Source organism: Aptenodytes forsteri, unplaced genomic scaffold (assembly GCF_000699145.1).
Source record: "Aptenodytes forsteri isolate BGI_AS27 unplaced genomic scaffold, ASM69914v1 Scaffold54, whole genome shotgun sequence".
NCBI lineage: Eukaryota > Metazoa > Chordata > Aves > Sphenisciformes > Spheniscidae > Aptenodytes > Aptenodytes forsteri.
This window is the reverse complement of record NW_008796044.1, coordinates 19,685,258-19,697,679: the sequence shown is the minus strand read 5'-3', so window position 1 is coordinate 19,697,679 and position 12,422 is coordinate 19,685,258. Positions and strand designations below refer to the sequence as shown.

General features: G+C 46.3%; 1 protein-coding gene across 2 annotated transcripts in view; it reads right to left on the bottom strand.

Annotated features, from left to right (window-relative positions):
- STK32A (serine/threonine kinase 32A) overlaps positions 1-11,619 on the bottom strand; it is a 32,365-nt gene extending 20,746 nt beyond the window's left edge. For both annotated transcript variants that reach the window (XM_009285967.2, XM_019473837.1), the window contains exons 1-3: positions 11,532-11,619; positions 3,709-3,764; positions 2,338-2,489 (exon numbers count right to left, since the gene is read on the bottom strand). In XM_009285967.2, the coding sequence (XP_009284242.2) occupies positions 2,338-2,489; positions 3,709-3,764; positions 11,532-11,583 (260 nt within the window). In that variant the 5' untranslated portion in view covers positions 11,584-11,619. The remainder of the gene's footprint in view (positions 1-2,337; positions 2,490-3,708; positions 3,765-11,531) is intronic.
- Between the last annotated feature and the right edge of the window lie 803 nt (positions 11,620-12,422).

The following is a 12,422-nucleotide window of genomic DNA, read 5'->3' as shown; positions in this document are numbered from 1 at the left end:
TTCCTGAATTACCGGGCAGCGTACAGCAGCTTCGTTTGCTCAGCGGTTAACAGCTGGTGCCAGCGGCTAGGATCTAATGAAATGCTTCCACTTAGGAAGTGTGAGGAGGAAGATGGTACCTCTGCCACCCGCTGCACACCGTCAGGAGAGGCTGGCCACAGGCAGCAACTAAACCAGCTGCTACTTTGACTATGGAGTGGTGCAGCTCCAGAGATCACCCATGTCACATCTGTGCTAGTGCTCTGAGAACAGTCCGTAAAGCCTATGCTGCCCCAGCCAACACTTGTGTATGTAAGATCCTTCCAAGGGATCTTGGAAGATCCCTTCACTTGCTGCAAAGTCCCAGCTGGCTGAGCGATCAGTAACTCAGTAGAGCAGTGGAAATCCAGCTTGGAGCTCTGGACAAATGCTGTCTGTTCCCCTTGGGGTTCACACTCAGCTCTTCAAGATGGACATTTCGTCTTCTCCAAGCACTCAAGGGAACTAACCATAGGAGCAATGTAGAGAGGAGCCCTAAACCAGCACGCACAGCCCTGCCCAGACTCACAGCCAGTAGATTGTGCACTGGAGGCACTCAGAACCAGGCTCTGGTTCTCCTGGCAGCAGCCTGTTAATAGACCCATTTGCACAACACAACAGGGGATGTAGCTGCTATCTGCTGTTCCTCTTTAAGTGACCTCATTTGATGCAATTATTTACCAAGTGTCCCTTTGAGACAGTCTAACAATCAGCTATGAGCTTTTTTCTCATGGATTTTTTTTCTTACAAATACACCAGCTTCTTGATGTGATGAGCAGCACCATGAACCAGAATATTACTCCACACGAAGCTTGTAGTCTGTGTATCGTTCAGCGTGCAGGAAAGCTAAAGGCTATACCCGAGGCCAGGGATGACATGATAAGAACAGAAGTAGGGAAACTCAGATGATTTGCTCTGTACAGGTCTATACACATGCATATGCTGTTTAGTTCTCAGCTGGTGAGTGAGTTTTGCCTGGAACTGCTCGTTCAAGTAGGAAAGCAAAGTGTGGAGATACGTCCAAAGCTCTTGGAGGTCTAGATGCATGGTTCTCATTCAAACCCTAGTTAGAACACCACCGAATAGCAACACCATCAAAATCATGAGAGTTCACCTAACAGCACTCAAGTTACAGGAGATTTCAAAAAGGAACACAAAGTTATTCAAAGACTTGTGATCTTCAATATGTTTTAGCCTCATTTTTTGTGTTTAGCATTGATAAGTTCTACCTCATTCTAAAAATAAATCCAATATCCAATAAATGTAATTACCCACCACCCCAGAGGAATCCTATAACTACAGGATGTTGGCCACTGGATCATGTGGTGTACGAGACCACACCACTTGAAATGTTACTAGTGTCCTAATAAAATTAATCTGGCAGACTCTAACAGTAATAGTCTTATTTAAAATTCCTTTCTACTGCCCCACTGCAGGAAAACATGCTGAATCAAATGAAAGGGGAAGAATCAGTGCGTCTTTTTTCACTCAGCTGGTCAATCCCATTGCTAATGGTTGAAAAAGGATGATAACCAGAGCATGTAGGTCGCATTTATCAACTACTCTTAAAGGAAAGAGACTCTTTTATGTATATGTTTCCCCTATAGATATATGGGTTTCCGCAATAAAATTTGAATGGTGGTATTTTTCTGTCAGTAAATGAAATGATAAATTGCTTTTATCTTTGCTGATTAGCATCAATTCAGTCAAATATCAATAAGGTATTAAGGCAGGCTGTTTAAAGTACAAAATAAACCACAAAATCAGAATCAGGAGGTGATGAGAAGAAAGCGCTGCCAAGGGAAGCCCTGCGAACAGAGCACTGCTTGGCTATCAATCCCGTGCTGTTACTGTGTGGTCCTGGGAACTGCTCTTTGTTGCAAAAGAGCACTATTAAATAAAACTGGGTTATGGTAACAAGCAATACCTGCCCAGGAGGAAACCACAAGGGAACACACGAATAAACTCTCTTGTGCTTGTCTGGGGGGGGACAAAGGGGCTAGCTTCTTGTTTAATTAAACAAGATTCCCCTGAAACCAGAGCCCTGGTCAGTGGAACAGACAAGGAGCCCCACCTCCAACAAAGAACCACGGGACTGGTCCGCAGTGCACGCACACGCGTTCTCCAGAGCAATCACAGGCAACCACTGCCACTCGTGCCCGGCTCGGCAGGTGGCATGACACCCGTCACGCTGCGGATGGCAACACACCAGCTGCTCCCGAAACTGGCTTGCAGCAGAAAAGTGGGCCAGCCTGGTCTCAAAGGTGTCTCTAACTGACAATGCTGACTCAGCCAGCAGGCAAAGGAACAATATCTTACCATAAATTAACTAAGAAGGGGTGCTCCAGGCCCTGCATAATCTGCAGCTCCTTGAAAACATTTCTCACTTCATTACGCTCCACGCACTTTTGTTTATTCATGTATTTCATGGCATACATCTTCTTGGTGTCATTCTTTTGCACAACGCAGACCTAAGTGAGCAAATCAAGGGATAAATCAGAGATGATTTGTCAACAAATTGAGGCAGGTAAAACACAGTCCACACGAGCGTTCTCCAGTGGCTTTAGCAAAGTCCACACTGCTAAGTCACAGCTTCATGTACTGATGCTGCAACGCTGGACATTGCCAGTAAATCCCTCACCCAGTTTTCAGCCAAAGAAGAAATTTCGCTGGGGGGAAGGTGAGGGGAAGGAATTTGTCACCACAAAGATAGGAGATAGGGAATCGCGCACGAGTCAACATTTTATTTAATAGCCCTAACTAATCTTGGTTGTGTCCATCCCTCCCACACCAGTTACTGTTTGGAAGAGTCCTTTCCACCACAGAACTACAGGTTAGTTGGGGAGCAGCACCTGATCTCCCCCTTCTTGATAAGTTTCATTCAGCTGACAAAGAACCTTGGGCTTTGTTGGAGGGGTATTGGGGTTTGAATTTTAACCCTTCTTACAGTTATATTTCATCAAATCTAGAAAGAAACATTGCTTCAGTGAAAGACTCGGAGCTTGTAAAACTGCAAAACAAAACAGACTGGTTTTTCAGACTTGTTTCCACAACAGTTTATGAGTTTGGGATGAATTTGCAAAGTTTCAGTTAACCTGTTTTGTTTCGCCACCAAATAAATCTCTTTGTCTAGAGATCTTTGTCGCACTCTGCACCTAAGACACACCCCATTTCTGGCATGAGAGTGCCTTTATGTGAAGAGGCAAATGACCTTCTGGAATTCTGCCAACGTATACAAGCGTGGAATTCCGTAACAGCATAAAAATAAAACCAATCTATGACTGTAACCTGATGCTTAATAACAAACACCGTGTTTCACGGAGAAATATCCCCTTAAAAAAATTGCCAGGCCTTTCATGCTGATTGTAGTTTTTTATTAAAGATAAAAATATGATGTTCAGTGTTGCTTCACTGGGGAATCTTAGAAAATGCTTATCCAGAAACATAATGAAATTCAGCTCATTTGATTTATCAGTATCTCATTTTAATCTCCTGTAATATAATTTGTGGCTACGGAATGGATGAGGAATGGGGCTGTGATTCCTTCTTGATTACCAGGAGTTGAAGCTCAGGTCAAAGCTCATTGACAATGCAGGGGTTTATTTCTTTACTCTCATGTGAGCCTCTAATTCGCCCATTTCTGTTACATTTCCAGCTGTCCAAATGGTGATTAGTTCACAAAATACTTACTTTTCCAAAGCTGCCCTTCCCAATAGCTCGCAAAATTTCAAAATGGTCGAAGGTGACTGCAAGAAAGAGCAAACACTCAAACATTAAATGGCTGAGCAACCGTTTGATGATATTACATTATTTCTACTTTTTTTTCCCTTAAGATAAGAGCTGAGAAAAACAAGGGATACCCTAGCAGCTTTCTGTTGCTTTTGGAGATGTGGGTGCTGTTTAAAACTTGGTGTTTAACAGGCTTTTTTTCTTTCCAGCTCAGCTGCAAAGGCAAGTTCCCTGGGTCAGCCTTTGTCAATGGCAGATCAGGCAAGGGAACCATCCGGTGAATGTTTTCACTCTGCCCTGCCTGTTAAACATGAAAGTCTCATCTTATTCCTGCTGAAACCAAATGCAAAGAATTTTAGTCCATCAAACGTTTATACCATGTGAAGACGTAAATGGGCAGCTGGATCTTCGTATCCTTGTGGTATTCTAGACAACCGTTCGATAACTGTGCAAGATAAACACAGCAACCCTGGATGCAAGCTTCGCTGCCACTCAGCATCCAGAATGGCTGTTTCTGCTCAGAAGGGAAACAGAAGAGCAGCAGCTTTGCAGACTGCGCATTGAAACAGGGAGGGGGGAACGTGAACACGCATTTCACTTCCCCGTCTGGCCTCTGGCTGGAGATGGGGCTGGGAGGTGGACATCTGCACAGCAAGGGAGAATGTTTTGTAAGTGCTAATCTGAAGGACCCTACATATCAAGTGTTTCTGATCAGCCAGGGTGAAGCTGCCTGTGTTTCATCTCAGGCAATAAATAGATCCAGAGAAACAGCAAATCAAATTACCATACAGCAAATTCAGATTAACTGTACTGGGTTCAAACCCTGCTGCCTATTGCTGGATGAGGTACCAGAGCAATGATTACCGAGTTGAATGCTCTGAATCCTGCTAATGCTTCTCCAAGACGCTGGTGCAGCAGCGCTGTGCCCTGCAGCCATCAGCTAAGGAAAGGTCACGCTCAGGGATCTGGTCCTTAACTGGCCACTGCTGGCTGAACCAAACCACATTGAAACACTCATTCAAGGCATCAGAAAAAGGCCTCTGATAGATTTATAACAACTCATCAGCTTTAATTAGTGTGACCCCTGGAACTGGGAGATACCACCAATGTGATGGGCTTGAAATCGCAGAGTTCATTTGCCTCGTGCCCCTCTTGTTTCCCCACTGGCAGAAGGGGCTGGACCCTGCGGCCGGAGTCACGGCTGCTGGCAGCCAGCGCAGGGCCGCAAGGGAGTGCTGTCACCCCCACCAGGACCATGGGAACCGGCAAGCACCAAGTCCACCTCTGCCTTGCACACCCTGCAGCACCCTCCATTCCCTGCTGAGGCTGACCACCACCAGCTAGTTTAACGACCATCTCAGAAGGCAACCAGCGGCACTGCTCTCAGTGCCGGTGTCCAGCTCTCACGGGCAGGTTCAGCTCTCAGAAATACCTGTCCTTTGTAAACCCCAGCCTCCCAGGAGGTCTGCCTTGGGGCTTTTACCGTCATTACCCTATGTTAGCACAAACATCTGGGTGTTCTGCCACCAAACAAGACTTCACACTGCCTCCAGCACTTTGCTAAGCAAGAGGAAAACCTCAAGGCCTCTTTCCCTTTCCGCTTCAAGCGAAATAAGAATGAAAGCACTTGCTGTACAAAGAAACACAGTTAGCCTGTGCTTGTCCACTGACAGCAGCCTCGGGTACCCATTGGTGCCTTTCCAGCCGCAGTCTGCAGCTCCAGGCTGTCAAACCACAGGCTGGGCTGTGCTACCAAAGTTGACCTGGTGCTCGCTGCGGGCTGCCGATGGGGTCTTTCCGAGGCGCAGGCTCTAAGCGGATGTCTTGCATGAAAGCCCTGCCTGGTAGCTCCATTGGGTGCCACTGCTGTTGCCCTCTCAGGCTGACCTGAAATACTTCAATTACGTTCACACCATCCCCGAGCAGACAGGTCTGAGTGCGCCAAGCCCCCCGGCCCCCTCACTCTGCCATGGCCCACCGCTCCGGCTCCAGTGGAGCTGGAGGACTAGGCTGTAGCCTGCTCAGATCTTCCCAGACATCTCTTACTGTAACAGAGAGCTCAGACATACTTGGGCTCCAGCTGTGCCAGGCGCTAAAGTGAGTACTGGACCCACACACCAAGTGTCTGGTCATCTGGGGAGTGAACAGGCACAGTCACCTTGAAGTCTTGTTTTCACAGAAACATGGGCGCGTGAGCAACTTGTGCTTCAGGCTACAGAGCTTTCCCTCTCTGTACTTTCCGAGACCACAGGTTGTCTTGAAAAGTGCAACTCTCAACATAATTGTCATCTGCTGCTTTCTTCATTAACTGAGCTGAATGACACAGAAACCAAGAGGCGTTTGTCCTCAAAGCTTTTTATCAGATGAGATTGCCAGCAAGGAAGCTGTTGTTAATCACTCTGCCACAGCAACAGACGAATCCTCCTCGTTACAGACTTGCGCGTGATACTGGTCAGAAATAAACCCATTTTCCTCGGGACACATCCTGCCTCTAAGCTAATACGAGGATAACAGGACAGACACTTACTAACTAGATCCTTGCCACCACACAACTATAGGGAAGTGTACTCATATTTTGCTAGTGGATTTTTTTTTTTTTAAATGAAATGCATGTATTTTCCAAAGAAATTAACCAAGCAGACTGGGTTTCATTCAGCATAAACATGATGCATGAGGGTCACCAAACTGCCATACGGTCCACTGAGCCTGCCCAAAATTCCTCCAAAAGAAAGGCTGAAAACAGCCACTGCATACCTGGCCAGGAGTGTAATACCCACTGGGTAACCCATTCTCAGAATAATTTTTTAAAACAGGCACGCTAAATTAAAAAATGTGTCCTTTTCATTGCCATTATCTTTTCAGGTAGGATGCCACTATCTAACCAAAGCAAAGTTTATGGTTTCCAGCTATAGTACTTGGGAAAAAGACTGGCTTTTAGGCACAGAAGACCTTTTTCAAACCTGGTGCAACAGCTGCAAATATCAGAGCTAAACACAAGTTGATGATGATTGAGTTTAACTAGATCTGTTTACCAGTTAGACCACCTGAGAGAAGGGTAGTGGATACATGCAGAATAAAAAGGGAGAGTGAAGATGCTTATCGCCTACAGGGAAAAATGAGAGGGGAAAGAAGCCCTCTGTGCCCACTATGGAGAGAGGTACCTGCAGGAGCTACATGCCGTACAACCAAGCCCAACCAAGCGGGGAGAGGGGACTCCCAGGTCCCAGGTGCTGGGACCTCACATGGGGCTCTGCAAGAGGGGGGCAGACCACGAAACGCAGAGGTCCAGCCAGACATTAACATCTGGAACAGCTGCAAATGCAGAGCAGTTAAGCCAGCAGCCAGATTTTGCATGTTAACACCCTCTTCCTCTATTGTCTTTTAATAGGAATGCTTTCATGAACATGTTAACACCCTCTACCTCCTTGCCTTTTAATATTAATGTTTTCATTAACATTTTAAACACGGGTCTGTTACTGAGCTGGTTGTAAGAAAACTAAATTGCATACTTTTCATTTAAGACTCCCAAACTAGGTATGATCACATTTTAACCTCTCTCTGTTTTAGCTTTCCTACCATCCCCGATTTTCACAGTGAGCCAGTCCAGAGTCTCACTTCCAAAAAGTACTGAAATTTGTGGTGTCCAAATCAGGAACCAAACACATGCTCTTCATCCCGAATCCACATCTACAGATTTGACAAGCCTCATTTCACTGCCTGATAGCATCTAAAACAATGAAAAAGCCAAAGCATTTGCCCTTCAGAGAGAAAATTCATGTGATATGCCAACTCAGACAAATTATGTTTAAGAGATGCCAAGGAAGGTAACACAATTGCTATAAAGAACCAACTGAAGCATAAGCATGAAATACTATTTTGAAAGCAGGGGTCGTATTTCTAAACTCAGGTTCAAGGAACAATATTTAGATTAAAAAAAATACAGAACCTAACTAGCCATGAAAAATGTCCTCATCAGAGACAAGTCAACCCTGCCAAAGCCCCCAGACTCCATCTGCCAAGTGGAAGTCAATGATTCAGGGGGCTCAGGTCCTGTCGCCCACCCCTGTACAGCTAGCACAACACCACACGGTCTGTTATGACTCGTCTTCCTTTTGTCACTGTAATTTCCCCATTTTCATTATATTTCCTCCCTCCCTTCCTTCTCTGATCTGCAGCCTCAGGAAAACAAGCACTACCACAGGATCAGGAATGCTAATGCAAGTCCCTCCGTATCAGGGAGCCGAACTCAGCACGGATCCAGGCAGAGGAATAAAGATACATCTAACACTCGTCTGAGTCCCAGGGCAATTTAAAGACAGAACAGCTGATGGTGGAGTAGAGAGGACACTTGCAAAGGACCACAGAATGATGTATGTCCATCTCACCCAGCCATTATCCTCACCTACTACCTATTTCTGCTTTATCTTCCTACAAATTTGGCCAGCTGGGGAGAATATCTGGCTGCCATCCTCCAGGACACTTTCCACACCCTTTTGCCCAGAAGCAGCTCAAACAAAATCCGGCTTTTAACATGGTCTCATCCTGACTACATCGGGAGAGGAGATCACCTTGCAGCACTGAACCTTCCGTCTGGTTATTACATTTTCTTTTTATCTCACTAGCTTATTATCCACAACTGTGCCTACTCAGAGGAAACGCCGAGAGAAAAATAATGCTGTCATCCCACTTCAGCCGAAGGCAAACAAAGCCCCTTTGAGAAGTCCATCTCAAAAAAAAAAATCTCAGTGCCACAGAAAATAGTCAAATTATAGCAACAGCAATTTGGAAAAATATGCAAGAGGTGCTATGACTATGTGTGCATATCAAAGGCCGATGGCAGCCCGAGCGAGGCATAAGCCCTACTGCCCTGTTGTGTGCCACCTGTCTCTGCACGGCAGAAGGTGGTCCACGCTCCACAGAGCGAACAGGCGAGCTGTGGGAGGAGAAGGGAGCCCGCTGCTGAAGAACAGAGGCACAGGAAGGTGAAGTAATTTGCCCACGGCTATTCAGAAAACTATGGCACAATATAAATCCAGATGTTTTCACCCTTGAGTCAGCTCCTTAACAACCCTGTTTTGCAAAAGGTTTCACCTTGTTGCAACTGCCTGAGTATTTTCCAAGTCTTTTATTTTTATTTTATTTTTAAGCAAATTGAGAGGTAGTATAGAGAAATGAAATCACTGAACATTACAGCACGGTTCTCTGACAAGCAGACCCAATTCTTTGGTGCAATGGCAAAATGCTTGTTAGTCCGGGATGTTTCCTCCTCCCACCTCCCCTGGCAGTGGGTCCCAGCAATGTCCCCAGTAAGCAGCATCTAGCAGACCAGCAGATGCAGCTGCAGCACTGAACTGCCAGAGGTGAAATTCGGGCTGCGAAGAATCAGGTGCCTTCCTGGCACCGGAGCACTTACACCGTTCATGCTATTGCTGTTTATATTTACACAGGTCCCAAAGGAAAATTCTCTCTATGGCACAGCCAAAGAGGTGGGACCGCTCTCCACCGGCTGCAGCCCAGTGCAGTGACCTGCCAGTGTCATGGAGCAGAAGAGCCGTTGTGCTGCTCCCTGTTGTACCCAGCAGCTCTTATTTCAATTTTAACTGAAATTAGAATAAGGACAAGATTGTGACATCTATGGTGATACAGTCTCTGGTCACAAATTTGCCAAGATAATGGAAAACAGCTGGGTTTCTCTCCCCCCAGTATATTAAAATATGACTAATTAGAGAAAAAACGTGCTACCACTTTTTAAATTTGGGCAGGGCCATGAAAGCACAACTGCACCGGTCTGGATACTGTATCTGGGTGCAAGGGTGACCCCTAAGCCTACTGAAACTCAACAGATCAACACTGAACCCCTTGAGATGGTAGGACTGGGCCTTTCCCTTGACTTGCCAGCACGACACACAAACGCACCAAGCACGGGGTATGGTGTTTCACACTTGGAAAGCCCAGCGCCCTTTGCCACAGAGCTAACAGGGGCTTCCTATGCTGTCAGGTTTTGTTTGCTGAAACCAAGCCCTTTCCAAGCACAGAACTGGCTCTCATAAGAAATCACCTGTCCGCGAAGATTTACTGCCCCAAGGACAGTCACCCTGCACAGGTCACTGCATTGCTCGGGGTATTATTTATTTCTCAGTCACAGGAGTCACACCGCACGAAGCATGTCGAACCCAGAGAAAGACTCAGCAGAGAGACCAGCCACCCCAATGAAAATTCAATTTGTTACAGTCAGTCTCACAGCCAGGACATATCACCCCAAGGAAGGTGATCAGGAATGTGAAAAGTATTAGTCATCCTGAGCTAGCACAGGTAGTTATTTATGAGAGGTGCCAATACTGAGCATTTAGATGCACGAGGAATAAAATCTCCAGGAAAACCTCACAACACACATTTCTTTTGCATTAAAGTAACTGGCAAAAAAATATGAAAACCAAAGAAAAATCGCAAGCAGTTGCATTATCCATTTGGGAACAGCAGCCAATCTAGCCAAACAGCCACACACACGCAGCTGGCATTGCGGGTGCAGCAGCGCAGAGCGTGAGGACCGAGCGATTCGCCGGCTCCCTTTGTGCCTGGAGGGCGACAGCAGCAAACGCAGACCCCAAAGTGCAAAATCTTCTCTGCGGGATGACAAACTGAGGCACACAGGGAAAGGCCAGATCACAGCAGGGTGGTTTGGGACAGTGAGGGGAACATGCTGCTGCACAGAGTCACTTTTCCCTTCCCCAAGCAGCCGCGTGCATTGGCAGCTGCACACAGAGACCAAACAGCAGGTTGGCCACAGCCTGGGGCAGAAGGCTGTCGTACCACGAGCACTAACGGTGCTACTTGGGATATAATCACTGCCTTTCCAGAATGAAAGCGCGTTCCTCCTTGAGACCTCTTTCCTCAAGGAGCTGAGTGAGAAAGACCAGGTTTTGGCCAATGTCCCCTCCTTTTCCCCTTACGTCCCCAGTAATCAGGATTACGTCCTCCCTGAATGGAGTTCTTTCCTTTGGGACAGCAGTTTATGAGTCATCTAGGTTCTCATATATTTTACTTTTATTTGTATTTGTCCACATATGCATTTTACGATTGTACCCAGGTGAAAGCCCGTATGGCAGTTAGCAAGCTGACTCATGCAACAGGAAATATATTTATGGAACAATCTTTTAATGACTGTCTCTATAATCTTGGCAGCATAGTGACACTGGCCTCCAGTACTGCTTCCAGCAATGTATTCTCCTTTTCCAGCCGACCAAGCCTGTGTGCTGGTCTCCCGGTGCCAACGGGTAGAGCTTCCCAGCTGGGCAGCCACCAGGAACCTCCACCTCTGCTGCTGCTGACCGGGTCTCTCTCGGTGGCCCTCCCACCAAGCCCAAAGCAGGGATGGGAACACGCATCACTCAAGTTATCTTCCCACCACACTTCATACCAGTCCTCCTGATACTGTGATCTCCAGATCAAACCTCCCCTGCCTCCAGAACAGCAGCATTTCTTCCCTGCCTTCGAAGCGCCTGGCAGTGTGTCCCAGAGACATGTCAAAACCAAACCTCTGCCAACAGTTATTCTCCCAGTGCCTGGCCGCAGAGAGGGGAGGTGAAAGGACCAACTGACACCTGACCACAGCTCTGCAGGAGACCAAGGGCATGCTGCTGCTGCAGACCTTGACACACCTTTGCTTAACCAAGACGTCCAGGTGTTTGGAAACCCAGCACGGGAGCTGGTGGTGACTCTCAGAGTCACAGTTTCTACAGTGGTGGACTTTGTAGTCCCAGACAACAACTAGGAAAGGCTCTTACCATCTTCGTTTTCATCGAAGGGCGGTGACTTGCTGGAGGTGTTTGCTCCCATGGTGTGTTCAGCCCAGGCTCAGCTCTCTCCACTTCTCTCAGTTACGTTACCACCCTTGAAGCCGGTACCTCCAGGATGGTGTTACCCACGGGTCACTCCTAGCAGACCTGGGCAATGTTCTGCTGGTGCATCCTGGAGAAGGCAGAAGGCAAAAATTCATCATCATTCAGGATTAAGAAGCATTTTGCAGCTTGCAAATTTCTCACTGGAGGTTCACTGCTCTGGAGACAAAACCGAGTATCGGGGAAAAAGCACATTATAATGGAGTTTACTAGAGAAACCCAGTAACATCATAACCTTGTAACCTAGACCAGGACTGCTGCCCACTAAGGGAAGTGTAGAAATAGACTAACAGACCAAAAGATCTGAGGATCTGGCTCATGTTTGCGGTATCATCCAACATATTATATTTTGTAGCTTCAATGATGACTAATTGTAGTGAGGTCAATATCCAAAACAAATGGACATAGTGACTTGGCTAGATAAAATCAGAAAGGCACTTTTGACTACTAAGGTCACGTGGAAGTGTAAAAACTATGTAAGAAGAAATTCAAAGTGTCAACCTTTTGATTTAAGTTTTTACAGAAGTCTCTCACTTGGGACAAAATTGTACCTTTTTTTTTAAATGAAAAGATTTCATGGAAAATCAAGGTGTAGTTACCATTCAGTTTCTTCAAAACTTTTTTTGGATATGAACTATGAACAAAAAAGAACACCTTCTTATTTATGGTTCAGTGCTGGCTGCAGTGGCTGGTTTTCCTCTTACACTGCGGAAGGACAGGTCTGTTCATTAGCAGACAACAAAGGTTTTAATTTTCCAATTCTCCTCCGAACATGTA